This window comes from Periophthalmus magnuspinnatus, chromosome 6 (assembly GCF_009829125.3).
Source record: "Periophthalmus magnuspinnatus isolate fPerMag1 chromosome 6, fPerMag1.2.pri, whole genome shotgun sequence".
Taxonomy (NCBI): Eukaryota; Metazoa; Chordata; class Actinopteri; order Gobiiformes; family Gobiidae; genus Periophthalmus; species Periophthalmus magnuspinnatus.
Genome location: NC_047131.1, coordinates 17,446,804 through 17,464,125, shown reverse-complemented (window position 1 = coordinate 17,464,125; position 17,322 = coordinate 17,446,804). Strand labels below are relative to the sequence as shown.

The 17,322-nt window shown below is 38.0% G+C and overlaps 1 protein-coding gene across 1 annotated transcript in view; it reads left to right on the top strand.

The window, feature by feature from the left end:
* lsp1a (lymphocyte specific protein 1 a) overlaps positions 1-17,322 on the top strand; it is a 46,022-nt gene that overhangs the window by 22,095 nt on the left and 6,605 nt on the right. The window contains exons 3-11 of the mRNA XM_055222440.1: positions 2,398-3,019; positions 3,346-3,503; positions 4,110-4,350; positions 5,829-5,963; positions 7,033-7,076; positions 11,218-11,299; positions 14,691-14,825; positions 16,651-16,746; positions 17,195-17,278. Coding sequence (XP_055078415.1) covers positions 2,398-3,019; positions 3,346-3,503; positions 4,110-4,350; positions 5,829-5,963; positions 7,033-7,076; positions 11,218-11,299; positions 14,691-14,825; positions 16,651-16,746; positions 17,195-17,278 — 1,597 coding nt within the window. The remainder of the gene's footprint in view (positions 1-2,397; positions 3,020-3,345; positions 3,504-4,109; positions 4,351-5,828; positions 5,964-7,032; positions 7,077-11,217; positions 11,300-14,690; positions 14,826-16,650; positions 16,747-17,194; positions 17,279-17,322) is intronic.

Below are 17,322 nucleotides of genomic sequence, written 5' to 3'. Positions count from 1 at the left end.
ATCCTTCGCTATCATTCTGGATTTGCCTGGTATAGTTTGCATGGAATATTGGCTTGCATTACTAGTTGGTAAAATTCCATAGTCAGGTTTGCTCAATCCAAAAAAACAGGAAAAATTGAGCAGATGTTCCAACTTTACAGTTACTCTAACAATTCGACTTACTACTGTGGCATCTCCATTGCAAATCCTCCACCAGAAAAGTTACATAGTGCACCTTAAAGTATTTTTTTTTCCTTAGTATCAAGTATTTAGTAAGTATTCGAGTTTGAAATTTTAGTATAGTGAGGTCTGATATTAGCAGTTTACCAGCGTCCCCAGCGCACCTGTCACTAGCCTGTCCATCGTGGTGTACTTCATGGATCACTGCGCTGGCACACTCAAACACAAACAAAGCTGCTCTAGAAGAGGGGCTCCCATGATGCACTGGGTCGGCCATGTCTTAATCATGTGGGGAATGCAGGAGGTGGATTCCTTTTAGGCAGCTCCTGGGAACACAAACACAAGCCAAAGATACGACAATTCATTAAAGCTTCATCAAAAGATCGGATCAGCTCACATTCTTCCAGATGATTTTGCCTGAATGTGGAAATTACAGGTATAGAGACTCGGCAATCAGTCAAGTTTAATCTGTTCCTGATGAAGTAGAAATTAGGGTAGTTTCTATGCTGTCTATCCAGTAAGTCCAAAGTAAGTGAGGGAAGAATGTCCATATAGTAGTGGTGGAAGAAGTACTCAATTTTGTTACTTAAGAAAAAGTACAGATACAGAGGCAAAAAGTTAATCAAGTAAAAGAAAAGTACCACATAAGAAAATCGAATTAAATAAAAAGACAAGAGTTGTTAATTTGTTTTAAGTGTTAAATGTAGTGATATTGATTAAAAGAAAAGATACATATTTTGATCAAGAGGAACAATAATAATAATAATAATGCATTTTCTTAATTTTTCTTATGAATTCTGTGTATTTATTTTTGTTTGCTCTAAGCTGAAGTTTGAACTCGAAAACTTTAGTCAGGATGTTACCACGAACATGGTAAAAATAACCCCTCAAATCATAGGAGGACTTTTTACTTTTCAGTCCAGTTCAAAAATGTAGTGGAGTAGAAAGTACAGATACCTGCCCTCAAATGTAGTGAAGTAAAAGTAAAAAGTATCCACTGTAAAGGCAAGGCAAGGCAAGGCAAGGCAAGTTTATTTGTATAGCACAATTCGTACACAAGGTAATTCAAAGTGCTTTACAGAATAAGAAAGACATTAAAATCACACAAATCAAAACATAAATAATCACAAATACCGTAATCATCATGAAATTAACATTAAAAGAGAAGAGTGCAGAATAAAAACCTTTCAGTCGTATGCACAGCTAAACAGAACCGTTTTGAGCCTGGATTTAAACATTGTCAAAGTAGAGGCCTGTCTCACATCTTCAGGAAGATTGTTCCAGGTTTTAGCTGCATAAAACTTAAATGCTGATTCCCCATGTTTAGTCCTGACTCTGGGCACCAGCAGGAGGCCTGTCCCTGAAGTCCTCAAATTGTGAGATGGTTCATATGGCACTAACATGTCGGAGATGTACTTTGGACCTAGGCCATGGAGACTGTAAAATGTAAAATCCCACTGTAAAATGTACTTAAGTATAGTACAGATACCTAAAAATTGTACTTAAGTAAAGTACTTTCACTTCGTTACCTTCCACTACAGCCATAAAGTGTAACAAATCTAATGATATTTCACTTTTCATTTGATCGTATCGTGGATATCGCAGATAGAGGACAAAAGTTGAACCTGACTATACCCAAGAACTCGATATATAACAAAAGAAATCTGCATTTAATAATATTCATTTTTGTCCTTCAATAACCCATTTTTGCCCTAAAAGAATGTTGCAAGTGCCTTAACCTGCATATAAAGCACACATTTTCTCATTCTCAGTTTATGGACAGGCCTCATGTGGAAGCCCAGAACCTTCAGAATTCACTCAGTGAGCTACAGAGGCTGCATTAGCACTGATTCATGATTGCTGCAGGTGCTGGGGTTCAAGTAGTGAGGATTCAGATCAGAGAGAGGTTTATACCAAGTGGATTTCAGCACTGAAACTGGCAACCCAAATGAGAAACTCTTGTGAGGCTGCTTTCTGATGAGAGCCCTGCAATACAAACAACTTGGCCTTCGTGGTAAATGTTTTTGTAAATAAGAATAAATTTGCATTGTAATTGCTATCAGTTGAAGCAATATTTGATTTGAACATGTCTACCTTGTATTTGGGCAACTTGAGGTCCTGTTTAGGAAATCTGAACCAAATGACATGTGTTTATTCAATGTGTACATTGCATTAAGAGCATTACTTAAATAAATCAGAAAAAAATCAATTACATCCAATCACTATTTTGTTTACTAGGCTGGACGACAGTTACAAGCCCAGCAGCTCCCCGTCTCTGGAGGAGGACGAGGGCTTCAGCGACTGGACCCAGAAGAGAGAGAGGCAGAGACAGCTACGTCAACAAGAGCTAACCCACAACCACCACCACCAGAAGAACGGAGCCGAGGAAGAGGAAGAAGAGGAGGAGTGTGATCCCAACACAGGGCAGAGGGGCGGCCACGGAGGCAACCATCCCTCCCTCACCACTTCCAGACTCCAAAAACAGGAACAGGAGAGGCAGGAGATGGAGAGGAGAAAGAAGAGGCAGGAGGAAGAAGTGAGAGCAGAGAGGGTTAGGAGAGAGAGGGAGAGAGAGGAGCTGGGGAGGAGGGAGAGGGAGGAACAGGGGAGGAGGGAGAGGGAGGAACAGGGGAGGAGGGAGAGGGAGGAACAGGGGAGGAGAGAGAAGGAGGAACGGGGGAAGAGGGAGGAACAGGGGAGGAGGGAGAGGGAGGAACAAGGGAGGAGGGAGAGAGAGGAGCAAGGGAGGAGGGAGAGGGAGGAGCAGGCTGAACGTGTCCGGAGGGAGAAAGAGGAGGAGCGAAGGAAGAGAGAGGAGTTGACCAAGCGAAAAGAAGAGAGCCATAGACCAAATATAGAGGTAAGAGTGCTTGTAACACCAAATTGTTTGTTACTACTACTACTACTACTACTACTAGTTCCAATAATTATGCTTTTACTCATTAATACACCAGTTTACATTGTTATGGAAATGCAAGGTGGGTCAAGTGTCTTGCCCAATGACACAGTGTTGATATTCACTGGTCCGAGGGTACACATCGAGATTCAAATTTGAGGATAAGTGCTCCAAAGAGTCACTGTCACCACAGTTTATACTACTGCTATACATGCAACTGTCATGTTTATACTACGTGCTTTAAAAATAGAATTATACTGTATTGATTAATGCTAATTCACCATCTTCAGGTTGAAAAAAGAAAAGAAATGAAAGTGTCGTACACATCCAGAGTTGTCCTGAACCAGGAGCCCAGACACTTCAACTCAAATGGTAACACCTCCCCCCAAGAGAAGGTGGTCACCCACGGCAACAGCACCACTATCAGCTGGACCAGGCGGTCCATCAAGTGAGTACATCTACTGTGAAAGATTTTTTTAGGTTTTACTCAATACTTGTTGTTTAAATAGTTCAGTAAAATAGCCTCCGTAAGAGTAAACGTAAACATTGATTCTGGCAAGCCTGGTTAATTTACTACAATCATGCTCCACAACCCACCTTGCCTGGCAAGCCAGTACATCCTATTTTCTGTTCGAATGCAAGAAGGTCTGGAAGCAAACCATAAAGAGCATATCAGAAAGTCATCTAATTTCGTGATGATCGAATCATAGTCACTTATTTGTATCTGCAGATCTCTCCTCTCGAACATTCTTGTAATATCTAGAATGAAATCTTTTACCTCAAATGTATGTGTTTAGTGTTCAATAATTGGTTGTACATACATCTATGGTATTTCTCAGTGGACTGTTATTTTTTTCTTTTTCACTTGTAACCTGCCATGTTTTTGACACAAACAGACCTTCACTTTGACTGGTTAATCAGAGAAAGGGGAGACCGAATATGGCTCCAGGCCACAATATCTCTGAAGTATTTTAACCCCATTGAATAAATGTTCAATTAAAAACTAAACATACCAGCATTTACAGTATTTCCTTCCTCTCTGTTGTGCATGTAGTCATGCCCCTGAGCCGGAGGAGAGTGAGGCCATCCAGGAGACGGAGCGGCGCTTGGAGAAGATCCGGCGTGGTCTGCAGGAGAAGGAGAGCCAGGAGCTGGAACAGCTGAGGCAGAGGCAGGTCGAAGCAGAGCACGAGCTGGAGGAGCTGAAGAGGAGGAGGGAGGAGAGGAGACTCATCAGGGAAGAAGAGGAGCGACGCAGGGAGGAGGAGGAGCAGAACCGATTGGCCAAAGAGGAGGTGTGGACCAGGGCTGGGGGATATAAAGAGAAATGATTGTAATAGCTGCAATGCAAATATAAAAAAGATATCTATAAAAGTACCATATGTTAGTTGGGCATATAACTTTCTGGAGGTGGCACGTCACCTACATCAGTGGTCCCCAACCACCGGGCCGTGGACCAGTACCGGCCATTACGCAGTTGCTACCGGGCCGCACAAAAACAGTAAATAATTTATCAGTGACCGCATCTTCGCCGACGTAACTGCCACCCGTCCCTCATGACGCTCTAATAAGCTTGTCCGTAGATATATAATGAAAATCCTGAGAGGAAAGCGCCACAAAAATCTATTTGATGTAGTGGCTAGTACATTATCTGCTCTTGTCCTCCGCGATGATCACGTTTAACGCATCAGACACGTCGCCCAAAAGTAGAGCCACAAGCGAGTGAAAATGAGCCAAAACAAAAGTCTTTGGAGAGTTTTTTAACAAAGGGGAGAAGGCCAACTGAGGCGCCAGAAGAGGAGACTATGACCTCCAAGAAAAAGAAAGCAAAATTTAACAGACAATACCAGGAGTCCTACTTAAAATATGGGTTTGTCGCTACAGGTGACTCTCGCACTCTCAAGCGCAGAGTCTGCTCTGCGTAATATGCGGGAAAAACAAATGAGGCAATGAAACCTTCAAAACTGGTTTGGCACATGCAGACTAAGCACCTGGGATTGAAAGATAAGATTTAGAGTTTTTGAAAGAAACAAATGTGAACAAGAAGGAAAGAAGAAACAAGTGCAGAGCTCTCACTGATGCAGCGGTTTGGTGAGTTGTATTTTTTATGCATTTAACTTATTTTTGCCATATTTATCTGCTATGCGTAGAAGGCCGGTCCGTGAAAATAAAACCTACATTATTCCAGTCCATGGTGCAAAAAAAGGTTGGGGACCACTGACCTACATGACTCTCATCAGTAAGGATGAATGATTTCAGTGCAATTAACAGAATTTCAACAAAGCTTTATCTTAGTCTATTTTTGGCTAAACAATGTACATATTGTGGCTTTAATTAGTCCTAATTTATTTATTTATTTTTTCATAATATTATATTTATTTCTCATTCTTATATCAATACATTGCTATAGTGTCATCTAAAATCCAGCCTATAATTGAGGTGCAAAAGTACCATTGTTAATCTACCAATATGTTTGCCTGGGATCCAGAATACACACTTCTCCAATATTTCACATACTAAACTCTGTTCAGTGGGTGACCAATGAGCTCATTCCTTTCACATGCATCACTGTCTGTCTGGATTTGCCTCAAGGTGCGATGGAGGGAGTGGTGACCAGACTGATATCTCTCTGTATGAACAATACATAGAGATATCATTCTGGATTAGCCAGGAAAACAATATGGTGTGGTTGGATAAATATAACACCAACACCAGTGCAGTGTTGAAGTACGCATGAACAAATACATTTATTCACCTGATTTTTTGTCTCAAGGAGGAGAAGAGGCGCATGAAGGAGGAAATAGAGAGGAGAAGGATGGAGGCGGCCGAGAGGATGAAGAGCCTGAGTACGTCCAGTGATGCAGAAGAAGCATTCAGTCCATTTAGTCCTAAAACACCCACACACAAGGTAACCTGACATTTAGTAACTGTTCAAACTCTATGCCCAAACTCAAAGTAAAAAGTAACTCTCTTATCTCCACAGTGGAACAATAGTGTCAGACTGTAAGTGGATTTTGTGTGGTTGGATTTGCACTGGTGCTGTGTGATGCTGTTTGTCTCACTTGTAGATATATATATGTAAACAAAATTAGAATTATAATAATACATTTTCAAAACCATAATCTTTAGAGAGGTGGATATAGTTTTGTTGTTAAAAATAAGCAGTACACAGTAGTGGTTCAAGAAATTACAAGAGAAAAAAGTATTTGAAGAATCCAAGTAAGAGTAAACTGTCTGGACGTAGCATCTGATTTATAATATGAGAAGATCTAAATCATATCAGTGAGTGGTGCAGGAAACACAAATGCTCAAATTATTTGATATTGTTAACAGAGTTTCTGTGCATATTTGCAGATCGGGAAGAGTAACCAGAACCTTTAGAGTCACACTGAAAAATATTACTTTCTGATATATTATATTAAATAGGAGTTAGATTATGGTGCCAAAAAACTACTCTGAGAAGTACAATGATTAAATGAGTACTACCCACCTCTGTTAGGGAACTCTTTGTTATTCAGTGGTTGATACAAAGTGTTGTCACAGTTTGGTGTGTGCATGACACTGCATGTTGTGTGCACTGCAGCTTGGACTGGTTTTATAGCCTACTTACTGAGTATTATAGACTTAAAGTAAGTCTTGATTGATTGTGCTAGTGCCTGGTAAATCCAGTTCAGGATTAGTTCACTAATATATTGGGATGTGCAAGTGTGTATTAAAGACCAGACCAAATATTTATCCCCAGAATGTTGTTAGCAACAAAGCAGGTTCAGTATTCTTGGGTTTCAGAATCAGATAAAAAACTGGACAATTCCCATATTAACAATTTGAAACAAATATCATGTCCTTTGAAAGAGAAAGTCCTTAAAATGTTACATTTAACAGGAAGCTGAAACCCATGAATAAATGTGATGATGTGATACCTTTATTAGAGTATGGTCATGTTATAAACTCTAATTATTCCTTGGTATGAATTGCAGATCACAGAGAGAACAGAGTCCCTCAGCAGATCACTTAAAAAGAGGTAAGTGTCAAAAAAGATAGTTGCACTAGTTAATTTTAAAGTTTGTAGTGGTCCAACATTATTCCTTTGTTAGGAGTTTAAGTTTAAGGACTTTTCACAACTTTCAGAGGCGAGAGCGGAGTTTGCTGCCAACAACTAGCATGCTAAGCATTTCCTGATTCTCAGGGAGCAAAGCACTTTAGAATAAGATGCAGGCAGTACACAGCAGACTTGCTGTATTTTGACCTGTAATTTATCTCATGGTAATGCAATTTAATCCTAACCTGGTTGTCATCATGGCTTATGTTTTATAAGCCATACCCTAATTATGCCAATTTAGCATATCTTTAAACAACAATTGCAATATGGAGCATTTTTCAATGTCTCCCATCTCCAATCACCATTTGTTTTATATGCCATTACTGTGCAATCCAAAACTATCAAATAAAAGTACACTTCACTTCTTACTATACTACATAGAAGCTGGAATATACCATAACATGACTTAATATTGCCGTAAAAATGGTACTATAAATGTTGGACTCACTCAGAAGATGTCATAAAGCAAACATATGCATACAGCTTCCGCTACAGTGTCAAGTGGGGGTTTTCAATAGCTAACCTTACATCGCACATTGTATAGTGCTCTGAACATTAACTGTATAAATGGACATAGCTAATGCACTAGCTACCACGTGCCAAATAGGAAATGAGTCAAATAGGAAATTGTCACCCTTCTCTCTGTAACTGCTGCTGTCAGACTGGTCATGTTGGTCTTAAAATGTTCGTATTAACCCACTTTACATGATATTAGTGTTTTTATTTTGCAATTTTGTCTGTAAATCAACACTATGGGTGACATCGCATTCCTTCAGTACATTTCTATTATACGGTCTATGGCTCAGAATCATTCATGGTTTTAACTAGTATTCAAATGTCACAGCCTTATTTGCGGGTCAGATTTCATGTTGTTAGGCAAAGAAGACTTGGCTAATAGTACAATGTAATTATAGTGGGGATGTTCTGGAAAGATGAACAATTTCTATCATCAAATTTGACCAAGAATATTTTTCATTTGTTTTGAGATGTCCCTAATACTGACAACCCCTCATCAGTGGTCAAACATGGACTGGCACAGATTTGGAGTTTTATGATTTTTTTCACAGTGTCTGATCCAATGAAAGGCTAGTCTGAAAAAGAGGGTCATAGTAGTCGCAGTATTGCGTCTGAATTTGAGTAAGAGTACAATTATTTAAGTGTAAATGAGGTAAATATGTGGTAAGCTAGCTCAGTTGTTAGAGCATTTGTCCACTGATCTGATTGCTGGTAGTCTGAATCCCGTTCTCGACATAAACATCATTGGTTGAGCGGTTAGATCCACTGACCCACAAGTCGGCGGTGTGATTCCAGCTCCCACAAATGAACACTGTTGTTGTGTCCTTAAACCCATCTCGCCAACGTCTGCGTACACTGGTGTATGATTGTGTGTGTGAATGGGTGAGTTGTTCCTTGATGTAAAGTGCTTTGAGGGCCTAGAAGGTGGAAAATTGCTATATAAAAATGTGACCATGACCATATATATACAAATTACTCATGAAGACAGTACAGTGTTATATCATGCTAATAAATGGTGTTTGTGACATCAATCCCCAGTTTAGGTCATGATTTGGTTCTGGTTTGAGAAAGGTTTATTTAGTTTCAATTTAATAGGGCTGCAACTAACAATTATTTAGCTTATTCTAGCAATTATTCTTTAAATAATAATCAATGAGTAGATTGTGAAAGGCTCGTAAATATGTAATTTTTACTAAATTTGACACAAACAAAGCTTAAGTAACATTGCTAGAGCCAAAGCTGATTATATTACATATTTAAAGACTAAAATAATTGTACACATTTCTTTTATCTTGAGTCATAAAACCTCTTTTGGAGACTGTGTATAGTTCAGATACAACTTTATCCCAATTTTGATTTGTTGAAGTATGCATGAACAAATACATTTATCATGCCTTGTTTTCTCAGCTCCCATGTTGAAGAGCTGCTGTGTAAAGGTAAACACGGATAAGAAGCTCGCCCTGCGCCCTCTCTCGCCCTCTCAGTGTTTTAGATTGACTTAGCTCTGATTTATAGTTTGGTTTAACTGAGTCCAGATGCAGACTGCTGTTAGCCTGGTTCACACTGTGAGCTATGGCGGCTCCACTCAGTCTGAAGCTCTACAGAACTTATCTCTGACTCAGAGGACACAGAGTCTGAGCCACTGGACTGTAGTTTGTAGTGTGTAAACAGACGAGTAAAGGGCTGACAGGAGGTGTGCTGGTGATGAAATAGGGCTGTTCGATTATGGAAAAATCATATTAACAATTACTTGAGTCATATTTGAAACCATCATTATTTGAAAGTTACTTATTTCTATCCAAAGTTAACATATAGAGTAGTAATAAGATTAATATTTAGTGATTATTATTTAAAAGTCAGAGTAGATTCAACAAGTGTCTCTTTTGAGAGGCAGTAAAACTTAAACTAATTTGGAATATTTGCTGTTTTAATAGGACGCAATAGTGCCTAATAAATAGGCATCACTTTAAAAGTAATATAATCTTATTAATGTTATGACTATTCTAAAAAAAAAAAAAATGAATCATTGCACATTTTTCTCTTTCTGGTGACAACCCACTTTGTTTGTGGTTTGATTAGACTGAGTTTTCCCTTGGTGACGCAAAAGTTTAAGAAAAAACTAAGTAGTCAGACAGATTTTGATGGTGACGTTTTGTAGATAAGACAAATACAAATAAAATGTTTGTAGTTATATAACTTATATGTACATATATGCAGTACTTTATAAACCTAGTGTTAAAATATGCACTTTTAGAAAATGTACTGGTGCAAAATACTAAATGTCTATAATGAATAAATAGAATTGTAACAACTTTCTCACCACTCTGCAGTCATGAATAAGATTAATAGCATTACTGGGATCTATGGTAAGATTAGACTGAAATAAAGACGAGGGGCGTGGCTTGGCTCAAGTCATGTTCAGACACACAATTCAGCTCGAAACAGTTTGGGAGTTTGTTTCCCGTTAAAGAGAATGACATCATCTGCAGGAAAAGACAGAAAAAGAAAGAGACAGGAGGGAGGGGGAGAAGAGACAGTGGGAGATAAAGAGAGAGAAGGAGAGAGAGGAGGAGAGAGGTTTCAGAGGACAGTGTGAGTTTGGACAGCTGCACCTCCTCCCAAACACAAACTACACAAAATACAGAGCACCATTCATCCACAAATCAACCTGATGGCTCGCATATAGTCCCAAATCTACTTTTTAACTTCTTTCTTTCATTTTTATTAATTTTAGTTTTGGAAGTTTAGTCAGATAACATGTAATAAGGGTACTTGGTGTTTAATCTTTAAACTTCTAATCTAAAGAATGTTTAGAGTAACCAGTAGGGTTGTCAAAAGTATTGAAAAGATACTAATCAGATACTAATCGATAATAAAACTAATATCAAAACTACATACTCATTTTTGCAGGTATTGATACTAAAAAAATCACATTAACAGGACAGAAAGAGGCATTACATAGATATAAGACCTCATAGCAATACAAAAAAAAAATCCTATTATTTAATATTGAAAATCACTTTCCATAGTCTAAATAAAGAGTATTGAGTATCGGTATTGTGTATCAGTCCTTGGTATCGAAGTCAAGTTTGAATTATTTTTTTACACTAGTAACCAGTACTACATACTACTATATCTTACTACTACTACTCTACTTCAATACTACATGGAGAGCAAATCAATGCTAAAACCAAAGTACAAATAAGAGTAACTAGTACTACTTACTTACTACCGTCTCTTTATCTATACTTAAATACTACCAAATTGTACCAGTACTGTTGCTACTACTACCACAACTATTTTCCCCTTCAAATTAAGCAATGTACTCTGCATCTCATTCCTTTACGTCTGTAGAACTGCATTGAACCAATACTTTTTCATTTCATCCCACAGTTTAATGATGTGTACCTTAGCACACAGAACATGATGGAAACTCGTTGGTGAAGTCATGATATTTGACCCGGAGAATGAAGCTGAACTCCTCATTTGAGTTGGCATTGTGTCTTTACGAAATGGTGATGTAATTCCCTTTATTTCGTTTGTACAGTAACAGTTTTAAGAAGACGCCACCCCTTGTCCCTACGTCAAAGATCGACGACAAACTGGAGCAGTACACTCATGCTATTGAGGTCAGTAATGTACACTACTATAGTCACAACATAAGTCACTATGGAATAGAATAACAGAGGTGGGCTGTATGTTGTCTTAAATAAAATAAAAATGTTTTGTTGACTGATTCACTGCTTTACTTAAAAATGGTGTCCACATTGTACACAATTAAAATTAAAACATATATACAATTATCCACTATTATATCTGTATCACTTTTGTGCAATATAAACCTCAATCTTACAGTGCAAAAATACATATCAATACCAAAAATACACTTCACAATACAGGTGCCATACAGAACATATATATTGTGTACAGGGCCAGTTACGCTAAACTACAGAATTATACTGTTTGTATGAAATCACTCTCTCGGACACAACACAGGTTCAGTTTCATGATTGTACTGCTACTACTTTTTAAATGTCCTTACTGTTTAACGCTGTATGGTTATAAACAGAAAGATTATGTCAAAATTATAAAGTACAAGTGTCATAAGTACTTCAAGACATTACTGTATATATTGTTTAAACCTATCAATAATAAAAACATCATTCATAAGGTTGTGATTCCTTATGAAACCTATGAAGCAAACAGTGGTTAACCCCAAACCACTGTGCCCAAAGTGGGATAGTTAGGCCACAAGAACGAGAACAAAATGTCATGGCATTTTGTTTAGTCTAATAATCTCCTTGACAGCACATCTGGAAAAGGTGTGTTTGAATAATATAGTCCTTCTTACAGTATCCTATAGTCCATACGGCGTGTGTTTGGGCTGTGGGATTCTGAGGTTCTTTTCTGGGCACACGGCTCGGAGGCTTGTGTTACGTCTGTATATTGCCGGGGGCTGATGAAGTGAATGATTGTAACTGATGAAAAGTGCAGCTGGTTTCAATACCACAGGCTGTCTGTTCTGGGCTGACGACGTTCTGAGGACTTAAGGGTCATTCTAGGTCTATTGTTGGACTATTGTCTAGTTATGTTTACATGCAACATAACAGTAATAGAACTTTATGATTTGGCATAGACTTAATCAGATGCTCTGTCTCATCCAAATTTGGAGCACTGGGTCTTGAGCAGTGGATATTTAAAAGTGCACTGTGCAGCATTTCCAATGGATGGTGCACTACCAGCTTGTTTCCATGGAGATGTTGGCTGGAATGTTTCACAGTATACTATTAATTTTGTCTATTTTGCTTTTGTAAAAATTTTGCTCAAACATGTGTTCTACTGTGAGCAAGGCCTCTCCACAGATCTGACATGGAACTAACTCCATCTGACTTGTAACTAACCCTCGTAGCATCAGCCTCCATGAAGAGAAGTTTAATGCCATACCATGGAAGATTCTAGGCAATCTTCATGTCCATGGAAACAAGCAGATGGTAGACCCTCCATTGGAAAAGTTACACAGTACACCTTTAATAATGACTCACTAAGCATTAAGACATTTGTGGGACAATTTTTTCTCTTGAGTTTGAATATTGAAATTGCACCATATCCACATATAATAAACTAAAGACCAATACAAGTAGGCTATATCTAATAGTATATATATTTTTTGTCAACATGATGAATCCAACAGAGCCATTTCAAAAAGATGGAAGGTTGTCAGGTTTAACTGTTATAGGCCTGAGGCACACAATGAGCCATCATTATCAGTCAAATAGTTGACACTTGAGACACACACTTAACAAGACAACGCATTGAGTCTCACATTCATTTCCTAAGGGCAATTTATATCACTCCACATAATGTTTTTTTTACATCTAATTATCTCTAGTTATCATTCAATGTTGTTCCGTCTTTCCTGAATAGCTTTAAAATTATCTTGAACTATTATAAGACTACTATACGTACCATGGACCACTACGGAACCTACATGAATTCCTTTGTATCGAAATCGAGTAACACTATCAAGGAATAGCATTTGTATACAGGCCCATATAGAGTCTGTTGCCATAACTATTCCAGTAAAACGGCTACTATTATTACATACAACTGCAATAATATTCCCGGAAATTGCAAAATCTGTTCTTTCATGACAGACTTCTGGTGTTGTGTTTAAGGCACATGGGACAAAACGCTACTGTGCCCTTTATTGTGCCGGGGGTCACATTTCCCAGCAGCACCTGGGGCATGACATCATCACTGTGAACTGTTTTTATAGGCGTATGTGTTGGACAGATATACAGCGAGACTAGCGCGTGTTGCTAGCGTCTTTCATTTTTATTCTTCCGTTGCCTGTTCGCGCTCCTCACCTCAGGCAGTTCCCAGGCTGATTCACTACTCACAGTTTGACCCCGGGTTAACGCTAGACACTTTTATTTATGGAGAACTTAACAAACGGGTTTAACTCAAAAGTGCTGTAAAAATGAACAAGTGAGCCATGGCATTTCAATGAGTATAGGAAATAAGGTGACATCTGATTCGACCTGTCAGTCAGACGTCAAATATGTCACTTTCATGGGTTATAGAATGATGAAAAATTAGGATAGTTGCTATAGTGATTAACAATAAAAAAAAATCTATCTTCTGAATGAGAAACGTCCTCAAAATGTTGCATATAACAGCCCAAACACATTAATTGCTGAACCTGTTTAAAAGCCATAGTATGTAACTTTTTTGCCAAAAAATAGACTAAATATAAGCATGTTTTTTCATTGTGTGTTTATTGCACTGAAAAACATGCTCACTTGCATTGGGCTTGCATCTCTATAAAATGGACTCTTATCTGGCCTTGAGGAGGGCCTCCTTCTGCTTGTTTCCATGGAAATGTTATTCCTTTGGCTATAATATTCCTCACTGTGGTATACAATGACTCTATCTCCATAGAGAGTGCTCAGAAGTATGGTTTTAACTTTATGGTTTTTAACTTTCTATGTAATCATGCAGTTCACATTCCACCTCTGGAAAATGACATATGATCACTTTAAGTTGCCAGATAAGAATTTAAGATAGAATTTGCTGATAGTATTAATGGTCAATAATACAATAATTACTTGCCACATTCATTTGAATCATAACTTGGCATATATTGTTGAGTTATTTCAACATATATTACATAAGCTCGATAAAAGATAACTGAACGAAGTTTAGCATCTTCTCTGTCAACACAAATGAACTAAAGTGAAATTACTTTTTCACTGTACTGTTAAAAGAAGCAATAGATTCAATATAATTCAATATGATTCAATACACAGGTGAGTGTTCATTAGAAATTTGATCTGCCACTAAGAATCACTAAGAAATGACAACAATGACAATGAACTTGATCTCACTGTCTACATACAGTGAGATCAAGTTCCTGATTGTGAACGCAACCTAATTAATTGAAACAAGATTAAGTTAATGTAAATTTGAAAGTACTGTGTGAAAAATGGCAACTTACATGACATTATTTTCCATTTACAGACCTCCACTGAGACCCGGTCAGTGAAGGCAGCACCATCTGACCTTCCCAGCACACCAGAAGTGGCAACAAAGAAGAACCTATTTGAAGCAGGAGAGGTTTTTTGTCAGAGCCCGACCAAAGTACCAGGCTGCAAGGTAAGAACAAGTTATTTTTAATAACTAATTTAATTTTTTTTTTTTTTTTTTTTATGTAAGTGATTATATTATGAATTATATATCATTTTAAAAGAGCTTAAAGTGGTTACAAATCATACCATTATGTCATAGAACCAGGAAGTACACATGTTATTAGTATTACTGTAACAGCTGGCCTCTGAAAGTTGTGAAAAGCACTTATAAACTCATTGCAGTGAATGATTAGGATGCTAGGAATGTGTTAGGAAAGTGAACCGTTTAAAATTAACTAGTTCAGTTTTTCACACTTTTGAGACAATAAAAATCAGGTACAGCACCTTGACCTTGGAGCGTTTGAAGCAAACTTTAAATATGTGCAATAATGGTACATACAGTTGAAACCATAAGTTTACATACACTATATAAAAATACACATACCGGTACACTTTTTTTCTCACTGTCTGACATGAAATCAGACTAAACTTTTCCTGTTTTAGGTCAATTAGGACTCCCAAAATTATTTCTATTCGCTACACGCCAGAATAATGAGAGAAGGACTTTTTAGACAATTTTTCATTACTTTCTTCAAAATCAAGGTAAAGTCAAAACAAAATCAGCCGAGATATCAGGAAGAGAATTGTGGACTTGCACAAGTCTGGTTCATCCTTGGGCGCAATTTCCAGATGCATGAATGTGCCACATTCATCTGTTCAAACAATTATATGCAAGTATAAACACCCTGGGAATGTCCAGCCATCACACCGCTCAGGAAGGAGACGGGTTCTGTGTCCCAGAGATGAACCTACGTTGGTCCGGAATGTGCATATCAACCCAAGAACTAAAGCAAAATACCTAGTGAAAATGCTGGCTGATAAGAGTATGTCATTATCCACAGTGAAACAAGTACTGTACTGGCATGGTCTGAAAGGCGACGCTGCCAGATTACAATTTGCAAATACACACAGGAACAAAGACCTTAATTTTTGGAGACATGTCCTGTGGTCTGACAAAACAAAAATTTAACTGTCTGACCATAATGAGCATTGTTATGTTTGTAAGAAAAAGGGGGAAGCTTGCAAGCCAACATCATCCCAACTCTGAAATATGGGGGTGGCAGCATCATGTTGTGGGGTTGTTTTGCTGCAGGAGGGACTGGTGTACTTCACAAAATAGATGGCATCATGAGGAAAGAACATTATGTGGAAATACTGAAACAACATCTCAAGACATCAGCCAGGAAGTTAAAGCTTGGGCACAAATTGATCTTCCAAATGGACAATGACCCAAAGCACACTGCCAAACTGGTTACAAAGTGGCTTAAGGATAACAAAGTCAATGTTTTGGAGTGACCATCATAACTAATCCTATTGAAAATGTATGGGTAGACCTGAAAAAGCATATGCGAGCAAGGCAGCCTACAAACTTAGCTCAGTTACAACAGTTCTGGCAGGAGGAATGGGCCAAAATTCCTGCCACTTATTGTGAGAAGCTTGTGGAGGGATATCTAAAATGTTTGACCCAAGTCATACAGTTAAAAGGCAATTGTATCAAATAATAATGAAATGTAAGTAAACATCTGACTAACATTATTCTGGTATTTAGCAAATAGAAATCATTTTGCTAGTCATAATTGACCTAAAATAGGAAAAGTTTAGTCTGATTATTGTCAGTGTAGAAAAAAAGTGTATGTGTCTTTTTATATAGTGTATGTAAAATTCTGCATTCAACTGTAAATATGGTTGTTTAATGGTACCATAATTTTTTGATGAGCTGGTATGAAAGATTACAGTGTCTTATAATACATGTATGATGAATGGCAGTAATTGTTTTATGTTGGTTGTAACAGGACACAGAAGGCCTGAAAGTGGGAGTGGCTAATCTGATCACTCAGTGGGTGAAGGGCCCCAATGACTCCAGTCGACAGGGGCCAGGCAAACCTACAGTAAGTTGGCAACTGCACCATTACAATCTGTTATTAATGTCCTATTTATGAGAAGACATGCCAAGTATTTCTTGAAGTATAATTTATGGTATGGTAAATGGGTGTATAGGTACAGCTGTTGAGCTCATTTTCTACAGTGGTTGAGGTGCAGTGCTAACACATTATACAAGGTATGCTGGTAACAAAGCTTAACTTAGAGTAACTAATGTATTATTTTATTTAGTCTCTTTTTATCTGTATTTTATATAATCTGTAGGTTGTTTGAATGTGAAGTTTTAACTCAGATGCCCTACCTGAAACAACTTTTGCTTACAATGACTTGTGTTAGACTATGCTGGTGGTGAAAGGGCAAATTGCAAAGACCGTGGGAAGACTATGCCCTCTATAACTATGTTTAACTGTTTCCCATTATTACCGCCATTACACTTGTTGTTATTTTGCATCCCAGGACGTCAAACCCGGAGACGTAATGCAGAAGAGGAACATGTGGGAGGGCATGGGAGAGAGCTCCATGAGGCCAGGACAGAGGAAGGTATGCCTGGATAAACAAAATGACTTTAACTTGTCCAATCTTTT